This window comes from Ictidomys tridecemlineatus, chromosome 6 (assembly GCF_052094955.1).
Source record: "Ictidomys tridecemlineatus isolate mIctTri1 chromosome 6, mIctTri1.hap1, whole genome shotgun sequence".
NCBI lineage: Eukaryota > Metazoa > Chordata > Mammalia > Rodentia > Sciuridae > Ictidomys > Ictidomys tridecemlineatus.
In genome coordinates this window covers 55,635,772-55,656,483 of record NC_135482.1, presented here as the reverse complement: position 1 = coordinate 55,656,483, position 20,712 = coordinate 55,635,772, and the positions used below count along the sequence as shown (strand labels likewise).

The window sequence follows — 20,712 nt, the reverse complement described above, 5'->3', positions numbered from 1 at the left end:
TCCAATTTGTGCTACCCCTTTGGTACTTACACAGGAACTTTTGGCATGAGTTTTTGGGAGTATAATATATGCCTGGCTTTATTTTGTTTTCCAATTACCTTTTGTCAATCATTTTCTCCTATTATAGTGTATATCTTTTTCTAAGCATGTCAGTCTTTTGTGAGAGACATGGGACATCAACAAATAATACAGATCCATAAAACATTTATAATAGTTAATTAGAGCTGGTTAAAGCTTTTTATTTCATTTGATTTCCTGTTTCATAGAAAGTTTGTCATCTATTTCAAGGCAGGATCAATTCCCAACTTTCTGCCCCAAAATGCTTATCTGCATCTTTTAAAGAACATTTTATTTGTCTTAACAAAATATATTCATTGATTAAAACACAGATAAACAAAAAAGCAGAAGAGCTAAAAGACACTGTGTGGTTAAGAACCATTCTACACACTGATTTCATACCCACTTTTCTCTCTAATCAGTGTATCTCATAAGCATTTTCTTATAGTCTTCTACATCATCATTTCTAAAAAATATTTTTTAGTTATAGGTGGACACAGTATCTTTGTTTTTATGTGGTGCTGAGGATGGAACCCAGTGCCTCATGTATACTAGGCAAGTGCTCTACCTCTGAGCCACAACTCTAGCCCTACATCATCATTTTTTGATGGTTCAAAGCATCCCACTGACTGCACCAGAGTAGCAATGAGATTGCATCTCCACAGAAATATCAAGGATACTCTTACTTAAACTAATGTGAGTGAACTTCTCTTATCTGAAACTATCATGTTTAAGGAGTATGGGTATAAAATATTTAATCTGTCTTTTGTTGGCAGACAATGCTGCAATGAACTCTACACAGCTCAATATTTTCAATTTTGATTATTTTGAGAAGTTCCTACAAGTGTACTTATTCAGTCTCAGAATTTTAAGGATTTTGATAACTCTAAAATTCCTGGGGGTATCAATTTCTGTTTCTACCTGCAATGCCTGTTCCACTGAATCCTTGCCCAACACACATTTTCTTTTTAATCTCTGACAATTTAACAGGCACTTAATGTGACATTTACATTTACTAATAATTCAGCTTGATATGTGCATCTACAGCTCTTGTGTGTGCATGTTTGTGTTTCTTTTTTGAGACAAAGTCTTACTATGTTGACAGGTGCCCTGTTAGTCTCAAACTTGTGGAATTAAGTGATCTTCCTGACTCTCATTCTCCAAAGTAGCTGGGACTACACCACTACACAGACTATATTTTGATATATTTTTGTTACTCTTTTGCCAATTTGTAATAGTTCTTTAATTCTGAACAGTCATGCCACTTTGACATCCTCCTACCAAGTTCTATCTCCAATCAATTTATGTACTTGATCTATGGATCTCATTTCCTCTTGTATATATATATTTAGTTGTTAATGGACCTTTATTTTATTTGCTTATTTATATGTGATGCTGGGAATCAAACCCATTGCCTCACACATATGAGGCAAGCTCTCTACCGCTGAGCTACAACTCCAGCTCCTCCTCTTGTTTCTTTAGGGAGTTAGTCAGTTATCCTCTTTTTTGGCAGTATCTAATCTCTTCCAGGTTACCATTTTTTTTCCCTCTTGTATTAATACACATCAGTAAGTCTCTTTCCTATTTGGAAAAATTCCAATTTCTTTCTTTCACTTCCCATTCTCCTCTGGCAACTAACCTTCTTTTCCTTTACAGCTAAACTTCTTGAAAGATTTGTCTTCACATTTTGCATCCAAACTCACTGCGAACAGATTTACATTAAGGCCTCAATACCTTCTTGTTGCTAAGATTTTTAACATCACAATTAATATCATTCATAGATGAAAAAAGCAAAATGGTTTTCGCCAAGTCAATTTGACTATGTAAAAAAAAAAACCAAAACAAACCTTAGGCAGAGAACAAAAATTGATAGGTAATACATTAAAAATTTAAGCTACTTCTGATAGCTGGATTACTGAAAAATTATTATTTTCTTTTTTAAAATTTCCATAGTTACAAAAACAAGAATAATTTACTTTCGCATTAAAACACATTATGATGTAATTTAGAAATTCTCAACTCACTTTCTAAAAGGAAGCGGAAAACTAGAGAAAGGACAGGGAGAAGCCACTGGACTGCACTTCATTTCGCCTCAATACTCAAAAGAGGGCGCGACCCAGATTCCCAGGTCCAGCACTCTCGCGGTGAAACGCGACCGATTGGATGATCTTCTTTGAGGAGGGCTCTCTTGGCCCTTTTGCTCATCCCTAAAGACCTTGAGCATCCCAACCTTTTCTGCTAAACGCTCCAAACCGCAGATAACTGTCATTCGCCTCCGGTTGCCCAGGTAACACCCACAACCCCATTCCCGCCTCCTTAACTTTTCCCAGAATGCCTCACGCCTTCTCGCTCACTCACTTCCGGGGTCGGAGGCGTGACTTCTTCCGGAAGTAGATGCCTGTTGGTCTTCCGGGGGCGATTCCTGGAGGGCTGGGGTTATTATAAGGTGGAGACGTGGCGTATTCGCAGGAAGGGTGGCGGGGTACGTTTTCTTTCTAACGTTGAAAGTGACTGGAAAGATAAGGAAACGTAATAATCTTTTGGAGCTTTGTTGACTCAATAAGTGGGTTAGGTGTTAGTTATTTTAAAAAGTGCATATTTTAATTAGTTTGATTTAACCATTCCACAGTGTATATATATTTCAAAATACGTCGAACACCATATGTGCACTTTTTGTCAATTGAAAATGAGTTGAAACAGCATTAAATGTTAAACAGCTGGAAGAGGGTAAACACTGTAAAAGTATATGTAACTTCATTTGTTAATGAGATAGAATTGAACAACTTAATTTCCTATAAAAAACATTTATTTTTGCTTTAGAAAATGAGGGCCAAATAAACACTGAATTGTACTGAATGCCATGCTTTTTCCAGCAGTTTTACGGCATCATAAATATTTTTGTGTCTTACACTGCTAATGAGTTCCATAGAAGAATTTTTAGCCCATAAACACATTTGTTCAGCATTCTCCTTTTGGCAACAGTAATTAGAATTTTTATAGGACTTTGCTAAAGTTCTTCTTGGTTGAATAACTATTTTTAAAATATTAAACAAATGAGGGCAAGCACCTGGCGCCATGGTGGTGCACTCCTGTACTCCCAGCTAGTCGGGAGGCTGAACTAGAGGCCAGCCTGTGTAATTTAGCTAGACCTATTTTGAAATTTAAAAAAATGGCCCCGGGATATAGCTCAGTGAGTGAGTCCTTAGGTTCAATCCCCCAGTACTGAGGTGGGGGGCGGTCAGATAAGAAAATGAAGACAACAAAACCAAACCCCAAGACAAGACCTTTAAATCTCATGAACTTAGAGACAACCACTGTGAACACTATGGAGTTTTCCACTACTATGCATATAGTAACTAAAAATTGAAAAGGCAATCACATTGTATGTACTGTTTGTAACTTGAAAAGCTTTCAATGAGCGTATTTTATTAAAAGGCACTTGTTTGCATTATACTTCTTATTGGACATTTGAGCATTTCTGTCCTTTTTTTTTGTCTTACTAAGTGCTACCATGGAATAATGAAAAGTTTTATAGCTAAATCTGCCCACACTCTCATTTCTTAGTGGTAATTATTTTTGTCTTTTAAACTCATTTGTATTTGTATTTTCTTCCCTAATGCCTTCTCATTCCACCTGTGTGTCCTTATACTGTATGTGGATGAAGTTGGACATTTGGCATCCAAAGCCCACTCAAGTCTGGCACGGTGGCTCAGGCCTGTAATCCCAATGACTCAGAAGCTAAGGCAGGAGGATCACAAGTTGGAGGCCAACCTCAGCAGTTTAGGCCCTAAGCAACTTAGTGAGACCCTGCTAAAAAAAATAAAAAGGGCTGGGGATATGGCTCAGTGGTAAATTGCCTCCGGGTTGAATCCCCACTACCAAAGCAAACAAACAGAAACCAAAACCACCAAAACACCCCACTAAGTAGAAAAGCATTTTTATGCTTATAATAGAATTGAGGAAAATTCAGAATAATATAATAAAAATTTTAATACTTATATAACCACTGGTATTTTGGTATGATTTTTTACTGTTACTTTTAGTAGTGAGTATTGAAAAGTGCTAATTTAATGGCTCTTAATTTGCACATTTTGCTTATTCATGTAGCTGAATAATCTTTTAAATAGTATTTAAAATGTTTACAGCTATAGTCCATTTTAGGCCCTACATTCTCTTTCCTTCAGTATTCCAAGTTAATCACACTGAATTGTAATGATTTAATTTTCTGTATGTGTGTGCTTTAGTTCTATAACAGGATTGAAAAGTGGTTGTGTGGTCCTAGATAAATTATTTTATTTTACAAAGGGAAGTACTCTTACCTGCAAATTAGAGATAATATTACATATTTTTGAAGGGTTGTAGTGAGGATTAGAAATAATGTATCCAAGGTGAGCTCAATAAACAGTATCTACTTTTTCTTTTTTCTTATAGCTTCAGAAATCTCTTCATAAGCGGTGTTCATGTTTTTATAATATTTTAAATGTGAGTAATGTTAGCATCCCACTAAATTTAGATATTTACTGAGCAACTATGACACAAGGCACTGTTTATCTCAAAGTCTTGTGACCCTATATTATTTAGATATATTTCCTGTGTAAGTCTTAAGCTGCTCCTCACTTTCACCAGTTTTATTCATCTTTGTTTCCTTAGAAGGATCCTCTCCTCTCTCTCCCCTCCTTTCTCCTCCCCTCTCCTCTCTTCTCCCCTGGGTAGCTTACCATGGGGTGCTCCCCTACTGAGTTACATCCCCATCCTTTTATTTTGATACAGGGCCTCATGGAGTTGCCCAGGCTGGCCTCTATTTGCAGTCCTCCTGCCTCAGTCTCCAGAATACCTAGGATTACAGAAGTGTGCTACCACACCCAGGTTGTTTCCTCAGGCTCTCCATTCTGCAGGCACCATTGTAGTGGCGTTGAATGAGTGAGCTAAGCTGAATAATTTAACGGGAAAAGAAAAACACACAAATTAGATAAAACCTGGCTTGTTGTGATGAAAGCAGTAACAGGTATGAAGTACTTTGTACTTTGGGAGATCTGGAGACATTAACTTAGATTAATATCTAAGACATGTTTTCACCTGGGCTTTAAATCATGGGGACTAAAAAAAAAAAAAAAAAGGCTTAAAAATAGGAGTAACAAGATGAGTTCGGGCTTGGAGGTAGAAGTAAACAGCGTTTTGTTATCTCAGAGTTATTTGGGGTGGCAAGAGAGTAGGGTAGACGAATGGGTCCAGATGAGCCAGAAAAAAAGGAGTTGGGTTCCACATCTTGAGGCTTTTGATGTGACAAATCATTCTTTGGAATCAAATGTTTGAAAATCAAGATTTTCAAACGCTCCTGAAAGGTACTGTTTTCAATATGGTTTGGTAGAGTGGATCAAAGGGACCGCAGGAGTCAGAAAAGGTGGACAAGAGATAGCAACTGGCCTTTCCTTGGGCAAGGTAGGGAGTGGGAGGATTGTAGAGGCCTTCAGCGGCAGAAAGGGACTTAGTGACCAGTGTTGGCCAGGAAGAGAGGAAGGAGGCAGGAAATCCAGCAGTTCAGCAGAAAACTTCATAAAGGTGCATTTGGGGACCAGCCACCTACACCCAGGGGCAACTGCGAATCGTGAGTAGCCGGAGTGCTGCCTGGGAGGGCAGCCGTCAGTCCCAGCTCCGCCCACATGCACGAACCTCTGGCCGCGCGTAGGGCCTCTCGCCCCGCCCAGAGGCTGTAGCCACGCCCCTCTGGCGTCCCTATCGGGGCTCAGCGACCCTGCAGCCCAACGTTCACCGTCCTGCTTAGCTGCTGGTTGGCTCAGGGGAGGAGGGGCCCGGACCGTGGGGTTGGTGGGAGCGAGGTTACCTTTTCCTGTATCACACCGGAGTTGGATCTGGAGGAAGCTGCTGCAAAGTCTGCAGCGGCATGGCGGGAGCTCCGGACCAGCGCCAACCTGGCCCCGCAGCAGGGGAGCAGCTGCAGCAGCCACAAGTCTCGTGCCAAGTCTTCCCGGAACGGCTGGCCCAGGGGAATCCCCAACAAGGGTTCTTTTCCAGCTTCATCACCCATAACCAGAAGTGTCAGCAAATGCTCCTGAAGACGGTGGAAACAAGTAGGAGCAGAAACCTGGAGGCTGGGGGTCTGCGGGGTGGTGTCTGACACCGAGTGGGCGAGGAGGGGGCCTGGACCCTTCTCAGCCGGGGAGCTTTAGTTCAGTCTCAGTCGCTGCGGGTTTCAGGCACCTCTGCGCAGAGTTTAGGAAGATCTAGCATCTTGTGGGCGGAGACGGGGGCCCAGACCTTAATTTCCACATCAGAGGAGGTGCTGAGGCCTCGTTTGGTTCTACTGTTGCTTGTGGGATGAACAAAAAGTTGGGCTAGGAGTTTGCCCTTTTTGGTCAAGTTCAGTGATTTCTTATATAAGTTATGAAATAACAGGGAGACTTTATAGTCAGGGTAAGGTGGGGTTTAAAAGAGCCCCGTTAATTAAGGCATTCTTTTTAAATTTTATTGGTTGTTCAAAACATTACAAAGTTCTTGACATATCATATTTCATACATTTGATTCAAGTGGGTTATGAACTCCCATTTTACCCGGTACACAGATTATTGTTGGCAGTGCAAAACCAGTTTTTCAAACCTGCTCTTCATTGTGAGGGTTTCTTAACTTCAAGCATTGGTGGGCTACCACGCATAGAAACCTTGAAAAATTGTGTGTATATACACCTACATGAAGTTTTTTGGGGAGAAAGTTCATAGTTTCATCACATTCTCAAAGAGGCTCACTGATTCAAAAAGATTAAGAACTACTGTTGTGGATTAAATAGGGAGACCCACTGAGGCATATCTCTCAGTCCCAGAGATATTGCACTAGAGAAGATTTCTTAACTTCTTTGGATTGAAATAGACTTTCCAAGTCTACTTAAGATAGGTTTAGTAAAGTTTTAAACATACTTGTCCTATAGCAAGGTTACTGTTAAACAGCTGGCCAGTCGAAAGTAGACTTCCCAAAGATTTTCCAGCCTCTGGATTAGTAGCATATAGTGAATCAAAGGAGATGGGAGGATGAAAGGAAGGGAATGATAATGACATTATACTTACTTTATAAATGTGAACTGAATGTTTCCTAGAATGTGTGGGAAGAAATACAAAGAGGAGTAAGGTCCCTACCTTTAAGGCATTTACAAGTGGAATATAGTAGAAAGAACCTGGGCAGTAAAGTTAGATATGAGTTCAAATTCTGGTCTGTCTTTTAAGTTTGTATGGAAGAGTGACTTAACCTGTCTTATCTGTAACAAAATAAAACAAAACAAAACAAAAAAAACCAAAAGGGATGAACAGATAATCACACCTCTTTTAGGGTTGTGAGGAATAGATTTGAAGAAGGTAAAATGCCAGCATATCAGGAGCTGAATAAAGGGTAGCTTTCTTACAGCAGAAGAGCCAAATAGTGGAGGACAATTTAGGATAGGATGTGAGGAAGTTGGGGTGCTGACCATGATTCCGTGCACCTCAGCCTTCCAAAGAGAAAGCCCTTAGTTGCTTGAATAATCACTTAAATATGATGCCTGGCATCTGGTATATACTTATTTAGTAATACTTATTATTAGTAGTAATATTTCTGTTAACACTAAGAAGAACCAAGTTAGTAAAGCAGTAAGCTATACCTTGCTACTTTTCTTTTACTCACCTATTTTTGCATTAAACATTTTTTTACCCCCCCCCCCCCCCCCGACTTCCTGTACATTTATACTCAGACAAGATACATGCATGCAAAGTGTATATTAGAGGCATCTGGGTTCATTGTATTTTCCAGGAGTAGTTACAGGCTCAAGTCTTAAAAGGCCCTCAGGAATCATTTAGGATTCTCACTCCCATACAGGAAAACCTCTGTGCCATCACTGTCCAGATATCTATATATCTCTCCTGGAACAGGTTACCTTTTTTGGGAGGCACTCTCAGGCTACTTGTCTGTTGTTTCCAACTTTAATTGTTGGAAAAATCCTTTCTCATGAGTTGAAATCTGTCACATGTGACTTTGGTCCTCATGCTACTTTTTGAAGCACATTGACTGTATCATCTCCTCATGATACCCTTTCAATACTTGAACCTCTTGTGGTCCTAATTAACTCTTTTTTTCTCTTTCCAAACCCTCAAATCCTTTAGTGCTTCTTGGCAAGCACAGCCCCCCACTATTTTAGTTGCCTTCCCCCATGGGAGAGCTTCAACTGGTGAGTCCCATTTGGAGTGTGGAACTTGGAATGGGACTTTGTGTTACCAGTGCTGTCTGGTCAGCACAGAAATAGTGAGGCTATGTCATTCTTCATATCTGGAAATTATGCAATTGATTCTTTCTATGAATGTGGCTCAAGATTCCTCCACTCTTTTGGTATACACTGTAATTCTAAATGTTTGATCATTTAACAGAAAATGACTTTTTTTTTTTTTTTTTTTGGTACCAGGTATTAACTCAGGGGCATTTGACCACTGAGCCTTATCCCTAGCCCTAGTTTGTATTTTATTAGAGACAGGGTCTCACTGAGTTACTTAGTGCCTCACTAAATTACTGAGGCTAGCTTTGAACCCGCGATCCTCCTGCCTCCACCTCCCGAGCCGCTGGGATTACATGTGTGCGCCACCATGCCTGGCCTACAAATGACTTTTGACACTGTTTAAGATGCTTGATGGTACCACCTTCATGTTTGTATTAGTGTTTTATTTAATTAAAAGTTTGCTTTGAAGTTAATTTAAGTTCACATTTCTATGCTCATTTTTTTTTGCCAATTTTCAGATGGTATGATTTCCTTGTGACTTATGAATTACTTTTTTTTAAAAAAATATTTTTTAATCATTGTCAGAACTTTATTTATTTATTTTTATGTGGTGCTGAGAATTGAACCCAGTGCTTCACATATTCGAGGCAACTGCTCTACCACTGAGCCCCAGCCCCAGCCCTGTGAATTACTTTTTGATAATCTATTTCTATTTGGATAATTTAATTGGTGCTACTTTTCCTATTAGCATACTTAATTGAACCAATATCTTTTTAGATCCATATGTCAAACTTCTACTTGATGCCATGAAGCACTCTGGTTGGTAAGTAATTCTTGTTTACTTTAAAAAAAATTTTTTAAATTTTGAGACTGGGTTTTACTGTGTTGTCCAAGTTGTCATCCAGGTTGTCCTCAAACTCATGATCCTCTTGCCTCAGCTTCCCAAGTAGCTGGGATTATAGACATGTACCACTGTGCCTGGGTAATTAAATCTTTTAAAAGTGCTGTTCTGACTGCCAAAATAAAAAAACCCGAAAAGCTTTGAGCTACTTCAGATTTCTGACTTCAGATCATGAAGACTTTTTCATGGATAGTGATTGCCGTATTCTCTCAAGGCAAGCCTGGCTTTTCAGTGTTTTTTGACCTAACTCAGTCTCTGGCTCTATTATTCACCTTGGAGATTTAGTAAATACAACGTTCAAATCTTTCTTTCTTTCTTTGGTACTATAAGGATTGAACCCAGAGATGTTCAATTATGAGCCACATCCCCAACCCTTTTTAAATATTTGTTATTTAGAGACAGAATCTTGCTGAGTTGCTGAGGCTGGCTTTGAACTAGTGATCCTCCTATCTCAGCCTCCCAAGCTGCTGGGATTACAGGAGTGTGCCACCACACCCAGCCCAATCTTTCTTGTTAGTAATCTTTCTGGCCTTTTCATTCCACCAGCCTAGACATTGTCCTTAATGGAGGACAGAGTGTTCAGAGTGTTATGTAGGAGTCTTTTATAGGTTTAACTTTGAGGGGATTAGAAGAAGTAACTTCTGACTTCAACTTAACATTCCAACCAAAGCAGGAACTTCAGCATATTTCCAATAGTCTTTTTTTTTTAAAGTGAAAAGGTTTACTTTCTTTATTTTATATTATATTATAATATTTTATATTAAAATAGGAAATACATCATGTATCACAATATCCAATTCAGTCAACCAAATGCTTTATAGGATCACATAGAATTTGAATGAGGATCAGTTTGGCAGATAATCTCCCTATTTTACAGGTGAGAAAATTGAGTTCTGTAGGTATTAAATTGCTTTCCCAAGGTTTCACATCTGTTGGTGGCAGAGGGGATTTCCTGTATTTTGGAGGTTTCTCCAAACTTCTGGTCCAGGGCTATTTCCCACATATAAACTTCTCTTTTATCTGTTCTTGCCTTTTAGTGCTGTAAACAAAGAAAGACACTTTTCTTGTGAAGATTGTAATGGAAATGTTAGTGGAGGTTTTGATGCTTCAACATCTCAGGTTGGTATCTTTGTTTTCTCTCCTTTAATCCTTTCTTATGATATTTTTCTGAGCACTTTCTACATTCTGAATATTCTGTTTCATAGATTTTCTGTAAGTTTTTAAAAAAGTTTAAGTCATGGTCCTTCCTCTTAAGGAGCTTATATTCTCAGAAGAGATAAGACACAAACAGATGATTATAAAATTTTAGGCAGATTCAACTATTTCAGGTAGGCCTGCTGTGTTAGTCAGCTTTCCATCACTATGATAAATACCTGAGATGATCATCTTATAAGAAGGAAAGGGTTATTTGGTTCACAGTTTCAGAAGTTTTAGTCCTTACTTGCTTGGCTCCCCATACCTTTGGATTTATGGCAAGGCAAGGCAGTACATCATGGCAAGAGTGCATGACAGGAAAATGCTCATCTCATGGTGGAGTGGAAGTAAGAAAGAGAGACAGTGAAGGGTCAGGGTCTCAATATCCTGTTCAGGTGCCCAGTCACAAAGACTTAACTTCTTTCCCCCATGCCCCATATCCTAAAGGTTCCATCACCTTCCAATAGTACATCAGGTTAGAATCAAACCTTCAACACGTGGGCCCTTGAGGGACATCAGATCCAGGCTGCAGCACTTGGTACCACAATGGAAAGTGATGTGATTGGCTGAAAAATACCAAGGGATTGCTACAGGATATAAAGCTTCTTCAGGGGCAAAGACTCAGAGTTGTAGTAGCCTGAGCATAAGTGGTGTGCTGTGAAATCAGCAGGCATGTTGGGCAATGGCATGTGGTCTAGTTTAGGTGGAAGGCAGGAACGTGGGCGTGGGGAGAAAGGGGAAATAGAATTGGAAAGAATGGTGAGCTAAGTAAAAGGGTTACACCTTAACATGGTGAGAAGTGATAACTACCTATGGAAGTTTCTGATCCGAAGTAAGTTTTCTTAAAGTTGCTTTTCATGGTGCCTGGCCCATAGTGAGTATTTAATGTTTCATTGTTAGTTTTAAGTCCTTGAAGAGTTTGACAGAGTCTTGAAGGTGGTAAATGGGTTATGTCATATGATGATTGTAGGTAAAGGTGTTATAAAAGTAACTATTTCCAATTGTATCTGTAATCCTCCTTTAACTACTCTTAACTGTTTTGCTGGTGAATTTCATATGTATTTTGGTTATTTGTAATTGTTGTATAGTAATCGTGGGAAAAGGCAGAATAGTTCAAGGGTGAGAATTTTGGGTTTTGGCAAGTTATTTTTATTGTTCTTGGGCAAGTTTTTTCTTATTCTCGGTTTCCTCATTTGTAATTTGGTATTCACAATACTGACAAGTTTCAAAATGGCTCTTGGTGAGTTCATCTGTTGCTTCACTCTGGGGGTTAAATAGTGTGGACCTTTTGAACTTTCACAGTTAACTTTTTTTTTTTTTTTTTTGGTACCAGGGGTTGAACCCAGGGGTACTTAACCACTGAGCAACATCCCCAGCCCTTTTTATTTTTTAATTTTGAGGCAGGTCTCACTAAGTTGCTTAGGACCTCACTAAATTGCTGAGGATGGCTTTGAACTTGCGACCCTCCGGCCTCAGCCTCCCCAGCCACTGGGGATTATAGGCACAGGCTGCCACACCCGACTTCCCTTTTTGTTTTTTAAATTAAATTTTTCATTCATATAGAAGAGTAAAAAACCTGTATGTCCACTTTCATTAATAAAAGAAACAGCTGTACAACTGCAACCCAGATTTGAAAAGTGAGACATCACCAGGATTTTAGAAGCCTGTGTGCTCATCTTTAACCACATCCCTTTATTCCTTACCCTGAGTTTTGGAAATCATTACTTTTCTGAATGTTTTACCATGTACATATACAGATTAGAAATGTACTGTTCTAGATGCCTGCTTTTGTGCTTTGTATCTAGAATGCTTTGAGTTCTATGTAATACTTTGTAGTTTTTTTTTTTTTTTTCCATTACTGGTGTTTGAAACCAGGGGTGTTCTTATTACCAAGGCTACACCCCTGGCACTTTGATTTTTGAAACAGATTTTGGGTAAGTTGCTGAGATGGTATATGTACATGATAAAACACTCAGAAAAATAATGATTTCCAAAACTCAGGGTAAGGAACTTGTGGTCCTCTTGCCTCAGCCTTCCGAGTTGCTGGGATTTAAGGCATGTGCCACCACACCCAGCATTATGAAATCTTACAGTAGATTGTCTTCTGTAAATCAATTCTTTAGTTTAACATTGTGAGATTCTTCCACACTAAATAAACCTCTCTGGTTTATTTTATTTTCTGTAAAATATGGGTAATTATTATATCTATCTTATAGAATGATTTTGAGTATTAAATGAGATATCTTTAATAAAGTTGCTTATCATGGTGCGTGGCCCATAGTGAGTATTTAGTGTTTCAATGTTAGTTTTAAGTCACTTTTTTATAGTATTCCACTGTGTGAGTGTTACAGTTTGTCCTAATATTGTTTCCAGTTTTGTTGTTATGAATGATGCTGCTATGAACATTTTTACCTTCTGTCCTAATGCACATCTGCAAGAGTTTCTCCAAGATACAAGCCTTAGAGCATAATTTCTGGGTCTTGGAATATATATACACTGGATTTTAGCTGGTCATGTCAAATACTTTCTTCTCAGGGTTTCATAGACATAACACTCTGGTTACTCTTTTGTTACGAAACCCTTCTTCTCGTCATTAACTATTGAAGTCCTTTTATCCTTTGTGTACTTACTTTTTCTTACTTTGTATTCTGCCAAGGGTATCTCATTAATTTTTCTAGGTTAAAATCTCTTTTGAACTCCACATTCATGTATCTAAGTGCCCATTGAACACCTTTTCATGGATGTCTTAAAGGCAAATTAGACCTGACATGTCCAAGTCCAAATTCATGATTTTTGCATTCTTTGTCACCACCCAACCTAATTTTTTAAATTTTGCATATTTCATTTGTTTGGTCTTTTAGCTTTTCATATTTCAGTGAATGGTTCTACCATCCATCTTATTACTTAAGCCAGAAATTTATGGATACTTTTTATTCCCTCCTCATCTTCTACCCATCACCAAATTTTGTCCAGTTTGCCTCCTAAATTCCTCTTTTAGTCTTACCATTCTAACTCAGGTACCCCATTCTCTGACTCTTGCCTAGAATATTTCATTAGCCTAGAAGTAATTTCTCTGCATCCAGTTTTGTCATCTTCTGCTGCTTCATCCAAGTATAGTAAAAAGGATAAAAACAACATAAAACAAAAGCAGTGGTCTATGTCAGCTCTCCCCCTCAGTGGCTTCCCATTGTTCTCAAGATAAGACAGGGGAGTCTTTTGGTCTCTGCCTTCCTCACCAGCCTCATCTCAGGCCTGCCATGGCCGACTCTGGGCTTCAGCTCTTTGCCCTGCTTTCAGTTTTCAAATATTCTGTGCCTTTAAACAGACTAGATTACCGAATGTTCTTTCTCACTGTATGTTCTCAGAACAACCTGAGTTTTTCTTGATGACAACTGTCATTCATGTTTTTAAATATTTTGGTAAGTATTTATTAATTTCTGTGTATTAGTAGACTGTGAATCTACTATTAGATCTTAATAAATAAATAATAAATTTTAAATGAATATATAAAATTTCTGGTACATATACTAGTGTCTAGTATTTAGGAAGTGCACAATAAATGGTGTGTCATTATTGGCTCTCTTGTGTCTTATTCTTACAGAGTCCTGCTCAGTGTGCTATTTGTGAAGATCTTTTTGGGAATTTTTCCTGGCATTTTTTTCTTATTCTAATAGAATGAGGACAACGGTGTTCATTTATTGTTCAGAAATGTGCTAAGAACTATTTTAGATATATTCTTGTTTAATTCTCACAATTCAATGAGGCAGGTACTGTAAATGATCTCCTTTTTATAGTTGAGTAAATTTGCCCCAGTTTACCAAGTTACCAAGGACTGGAGTTGGAATTTGAATCTGTCTCTTTCATTCCAAAGTCTAGTCGTAACCACAGGGCTATGAAATACAAGATAGCTCAGTGAGGACTCTTATGGGAATAAATGTCCTTGACCCAAGTGCCATTGTGATCCCGAGAAAGGAGAAGGGAGAAAATAGTTATAGGGAAGGCTAATAGAGCATGCACGTTGAGGACTGGGACTTGACAAGGAGCAGGTGTGGGGTTGGTGAAGAAGAGTAGCCAGAGGCATTCCAAGCAGGTGAGTTCACAGGATCATGTGGGAGGTAAGGTAGAATCTGTGGAACGAAAGTAGATTTTAGAAATACGTGAACTTCTTTTATTTTGGTGTCTTCTAGATTGTTTTGTGCCAGAATAACATCCGTAACCAGGCCCACATGAGCAGAGTGGTCACCCACGAGCTCATTCACGCATTTGATCATTGTCGTGCTCATGTCCACTGGTTCACTAATGTCAGGCATTTGGCCTGCTCAGAGGTGAGTTTCACTGTAGAAGACACTTACATTTTTTCCCTAGAATACTCTGTGCTTTACATTTTATTCAGTATAATTTGCTTAAACTTACTGCTTTTCTTATTGTCACAGTTCTACTTTAGTCTTGAATTTCTATATTTATATATAGAATATACATATAATCTATATTTAACTAATAAATATAATTTTTGAGGTACAACTAGAGAAATTTTAAGTATATTTTAAAGTGGGTATTAAATATAACTTAAGGCCCAATAATAATGATGACTGACTTTAATTATAACAATAAACCATTTTTTCCTATGGAATAAGTTATATAACATTAAATAATATAATATTTAACATTTACTGAGGGCTACATGCCAAACACTATTCTGTTTGAATGGATTCTTATTTAATCTTCGCAACAACCTATCAAGGAAGATATTCTTATTATCCTTGCTTTACATAAGTGGAAATAAAGCATTTGTTTAGATTCGTAGTTAGGAAGTGGCAGAGGCAGGGTTTCAACCAGGGTTCTTAATTAGTTTGCCGTGTTAACACGTCTTCCATAGGTAAAGTCCTTGCTTGACCTAGAATAAAACATTTAGTTTCAAATATATAACATAAAATATATTTATTCATAAGCACTTTGGATTCCTTTCACATGTATACACACATATGTTCCTAGAGAGATGTGTATTCCATACTACTATTTTATTAATTGAAGAGGGCATTGTAATGAAAAATTTAAAAAAAAATCGTATCAATCTCAAGCTTACACTTTACAACTTAGATTATTTTTCTTTCCCATGAAATTAATAAGTGACCCCACTGCATCTAATTATATATAATTCATATTATTTGGAGAGTAGATTGAAACCTGAGTTTTTAAATAGCTCTCTATCTTGGGCATTTAATGCCTATTAGCTAGTTAAGTATGTTAAGCTCCTTGGGGAATGAAGCCATTCTCTTTGCAATGAATTAGCAAAAATGTTGCCAGAGGGTGTGGAACCTATGTGGGTAGTTCCAAGACTTTAAAAAAAAAAATCTATTGAAATGTAGCAAATTAGAAAATATGTTCTAACTGCAGTCTGTCATTTTCATAGCATGACTGCTTTTGAATGTTCTTGGTTCTTTGTATAAAGAATGTTTTTAATTCTTTGTATTAATCTTTCATAGTTAAGTCAAGGTCCTGGAGAAATGTCATGATAGGGGATCTAGGGAAAGTCTAAGAGAGTTTCCCCCCATGTGGACTGGGGCTGGGAGGAGTCCTATGATCAAAGATATGTCTTAGATACCAGTGTGTCCAGTTTTGAGCTCACTTTGCAATTTGGTTTGTAGATCAAAATACTCTCTTGAAGTCCTTTTGGTAGTTTCTAGAAGTGCTTATATCTTGTAGAGATATGGACTTTAACTTTTACTTTTAACTTTAACTTTTTTTAACTTTTGGTTTAAAAAAATTAGTTTTGTCTTAAGGCTATGGGGTAAAATTTAGAAAATTCCCTTTGGTAAGCGAATGAACTTTTCTCCAACCTCAGTGTATTTGATGTTGTCTACTATAGGTCACAAATGTGTGCTTTTGTTGTTAATGAAGAAAATTCTTTAAAAGAAATACTTAACTCTATTCCTAGAAAAACATGCTAATTTTATATTCTTTCTCAGTTTTAAAAAATTGTTTGCTATCATAAAAACACAGGGCATGAGCATTTATTTTCTTTTTGTTTGCCTTTTTTCTTTGTGATAGGTTCGAGCTGCTAACCTTAGTGGGGACTGTTCACTTGTAAATGAAATATTCAGGTTACGGTTTGGATTAAAACAACACCATCAGGTAAAAGCTAACATGAAATCACCTACCCTCAAGATTAGGATTAGGATTGGAAATAATGAATGAAAAAATGAAGTACATTAGTATTTGAAATTTGAAAGAACTCCTTATTGAAAAGCCCATTTAACTGAGTAGATGGAATTTACTTCTGCTTTACAATTACAGACAAACTATGTGTCTAGGAGATATTGGTAGTGAAAAGGGCTTTGCTTTTGCCTCTAGGATACTTTTGGATGGGGGTAGATGAAGAATAGAAGGAAACCACAGCCTGTCTTTCATTCTAAAGTCCTGCACTTATATTTGGAAGCTAACACAGTATTCTGGAGACAAATTGTAATTCCCTTCAGAACAGACTGCATGGGTAAGGATCAGTGCCCCTGATAGTTAAGTCAAGGCCCTGGAGAAATGTCATGATAGGGGATCTAGGGAAAGTCTATTTTTAAAATCGTGTGACAAGGCAGTATAGAGCTCAAGGATTGATAATGGAGATGAGAAGTTCTGCCCACAGCTCTCAAGGCTGTGTCCATGCTGGTTAGAGGTTTTCTGTGAGAAGAGCTTGTTGGGCTGATTTGTGAAGTTAGACTCATCAGGATAGCAGTTTCAACCAGATATAAAGAGGATAGGCTTGGAATGACAGAGAGGCCTTTGGTTTCCAGAGGAAAGAGCAACTCAACTCTGGGGTGGAGGGGTGGAAAGTCATGGCAAATTATTAATAGAAATTGTGAACTCAGTGAGCTGGAAGACAAGCCTGATGCTTGGAGATGGCAGTTATTCTGAATGGATTGATTGGACCATTAGGCTTCCAGTCAGTGCCAAGTCAACCCAGTGTACCTACTAACTGGTCATGCACCACATGTCTCTTACCCACTTCCCTGGCAAATTCTCTGTGTCACTGTCAGTGGAGAGATGGAAGCAGGAATGTAAATTAATGTACATTAATGTACAGAATGGAAGCAGGGTGTGCATTAGCATATCCTAGAACTAATAAGAAGATAATGTGATTAAAGCATGAGCTCTGGGTCCACGGTCTTTGAAAGAGAAGTCTCTCCCCCTTTTTACCATTGAATAAAAGAAAATAAACAGAAAATAAGTAAAACTAGCAACAGGTTGGGAGACAAGTGGAAGTAGTAGACCCTGGTTGAGGGAGAATGGAATCTCTGCTTCTGAATCCAAGAAATGGAAACAGTAGGTCCTGTAACTGACTGTAAGATTGCACATTTATACTTTTATTTTGATAGAAATTTATTACATGTAGAAAGAAGTAAAGCTAAATTGTGGTTTACATTTGTGTCTTCCAACCATTTGGCTTCAGGAGACAGATTTTTTTTTTTCTTTTGGTTCTGGGGATTGAACTCAGGGGCACTTGATAACTGAGCTGCATCCCTGCCGTATTTGTATTTTATTTAGAGACAGGGTCTCACTGAGTTGCTTAGCACCTTGCCATTGCTGAGGCTGGCATTAACTCCTGAATCCTCCTCCCTCAGCCTCCCAAGCTGCTGGGATTATAGGCGTGCACCACCATGTCTGGCAGGAGTCAGATTTTTAGTTCTTTTTTTTTTTTTCCTCTAGAAAGAGAAATTTCCTCTCTCTGGCAATTGCTGTTGTGGCTTCATATGGTTCGTTTGTTTTCTTGTTCTTTTATGCATGGCATTTATTTTTAAAATCAGCGTTTGCTGGATGCAGTGGCTCAGGCCTGTAATCCTAACTACTTGAGAGGTTAAGGCAAAAGGATTCCAAGTTTGAAGCCAGCCTGGGCAACTTAGTGAGACACTGTCTCAGTATAAAAAAATAAAAAGGGCTGGGGATGTAGTTCAGTAGTAAAGTGTCTCTCAGTTCAATCCCCAGTACCACCAAAACATCATCAACAACAAAAACAAACAAACAAATCAGTGTTTGGTGTAACTTGGGTTGAGAAGCACTGGTTTATATTCCAGTGCTAATTCCAGTTTAAGCATGTAGACCAAGTTAAATTAGAACTGGGAAAACACAGAGAAAATTGGTAATTGTCATGATGCACAGCCATCAAATCATGTTTTGATTATTTTTTTAGGAAATGATCAAAAGCTATTCTTTTAGTTTTGGACTAGAGTAGAAAAAGGTGAATTAAAAGCTCTCCAAGAACTAGAACAGCAGGCTCTTATATTTCTTAAAATATTTAAGTTAGAAGGTTGAAAAATTCCAGTCACTTACTGTGTAACATTAGGTAAATTATTTTCTTGGGACTAGAACTTTAATACTTATGCAAAGAACAGACAGGGAAAAAAAGTTTTGTTTAATTTTTGTTTCTGTCTAAAAATTAAGGCACTTTCCAAGTTTGGATGTATATGTGTGTGATTTTCTATTGCTGCCAGGGAAGAGAGTGCCCTTCTTGAAGGAAAAGTTAGCTAGCATTGGTCAGCTGAGAAGGAAGAGAGGTGAAGATGTGAAGTATATTTTAAATGTAATTAAATTTTATGGAAATCAATTAGGACCTTGCTTGTAGACATTTTTTTTTATGTGTGTGATTTTGAAAATTGGGAATTACCATTTAGCACACGTTGCCTAAAACTTCAGAGAATGACATCTGCTTATATTATTGGAAAACATGAGAACATTGAGGTCTGTCTTATGCCTAGAAGATTTTAAGTCTGGCTAAACATTTTCCATAATTTGAATTACATTTCTGTGTTTTCTTCTTTTGAATGACAAATTAATAAAGTAATATGAGAGTAAATTAATTTTAATTGTGGTTCAGACATTATATAAATTGATATTTCATGATTAAATTTCACATAAAATGAAGGCCACATACTTTTCTTTTTCCTTAGACTTGTGTGCGAGACAGAGCAATTCTTTCTATCCTGGCTGTTAGGAATATCAGCAAAGAAGTAGCTGAGAAGGCTGTTGATGAAGTTTTTGAATCTTGCTTCAATGACCATGAACCTTTTGGAAGGATCCCACATAATGAGAAATATGCAAGATATGCTCATAGAGACTTTCAAAACCGGGATCGATATTACTCAAATATATGAATGACATTTTATATTACAGAGCTTCAATCAGCATGAAGAAAAAAATATGGTTCTCAAGAAAACAAATGTACAAAATATAAATGATCAATTAAATACAGATGAAATGCAGAAGATACTTTAATATATGATCAGAAAGAGTAACAGGCAAAAAATGAAATTGTTTTAAGCCACAAGGTTAAAATTATGTCTTTGGAGTTAATCATTTGCTAATTAGGATGAATAAATTACATTTTGTATTTTCTACTGTATACTTGTATTTTTTAATATTTTATTTATTATTTTGATTTATTTTTATTACATGAGATTATTTTAAAATCTGATTATGAAACCTATGAAGTATGTCCTTGTCTGATGTTGACAGGGGATCAAAGTTGATATTTACATTAAATGTAAAGAAAAATGAACTGATCTCATTGTAGGACATTTTAAAAAATATTGTCATAATTAAAACATGTAAAGAATTAAAGTTGAGAATAACTCATTCAATGGTCACGCCATTTTCTCTCCACTCTTTCAGTATGCATGTGAGCTACCATGTGGCTTAATTTTCGGAGGACAGTCTTGATTAAATATTTTTCAGTAAGGTAATGCATTAAATTTATAATGTAGTCTAGTTTTCATATGATCCTTTTCAAATCTTGTCAGGCCCTGTGTCTGAATTTTGGATTCAGAAGACACTGTCAGCTTATCTAAAACCCTTACCAAAGGCATCACATGCATATTTCACCTGCTCCTGGCAAATATCACTTAGATTTCACTTAGATTATGTGTAGACTGAAAAGATGGTGATGCTTATGTGTAGATGTGGCTTGAAGAGAGTGAAAGCAGGATTCAATTTTTTTTTTTTTTAGAATTTAAAATCTGTTTAGATACAAATTTTAATAGTGCATCAGTGTTCTGAGCGTGTTCCAAAGATGGAAGGTTCCTTAAGCTGAAACATGAGGTTTCTTTAGTTTGAAGAAGGTAGTATCTGAAGGAGGTAGCTATGGGTGGAGTTTTCTGTCACCCAAGATGGAGTGATAGTTTGTCACTCAAGAGGGAGTGAGTCCTTCATCCTCCTACTCATGTCTTTCTATGTACCTACTCTAACAAAAGGAGCAGTGTTTTGTTGTTGTTACTGAAGTGAATGTAGTGTAAATTCAAATCAGAGTGTTATAATTTCAGGATGCTAA

General features: G+C 37.5%; 1 protein-coding gene across 6 annotated transcripts; it reads left to right on the top strand.

Annotated features, from left to right (window-relative positions):
• The first annotated feature begins 2,479 nt into the window (after window positions 1–2,479).
• On the top strand, window positions 2,480–20,021 carry Atp23 (ATP23 metallopeptidase and ATP synthase assembly factor homolog). Of its 6 annotated transcripts, none has more exons than XM_078053232.1 (7): window positions 5,096–6,146; window positions 9,083–9,128; window positions 10,244–10,325; window positions 14,588–14,725; window positions 16,449–16,532; window positions 18,099–18,145; window positions 19,337–19,533. In XM_078053232.1, coding segments are annotated over exons 1-7 (585 nt in total). In that variant the 5' UTR covers window positions 5,096–5,959; the 3' UTR covers window positions 19,338–19,533. The 6 variants fall into 6 exon arrangements, 5 of the variants coding, with proteins under 5 accessions (XP_021589216.1, XP_040136335.1, XP_077909358.1 ...); XR_005731789.2 differs by lacking the exon at window positions 18,099–18,145 and adding an exon at window positions 16,752–16,890 and having other exon boundaries at window positions 5,098–6,146; XM_021733541.3 differs by lacking the exons at window positions 5,096–6,146; window positions 18,099–18,145 and adding an exon at window positions 2,480–2,539 and having other exon boundaries at window positions 19,337–20,021.
• Window positions 20,022–20,712: the final 691 nt, after the last annotated feature.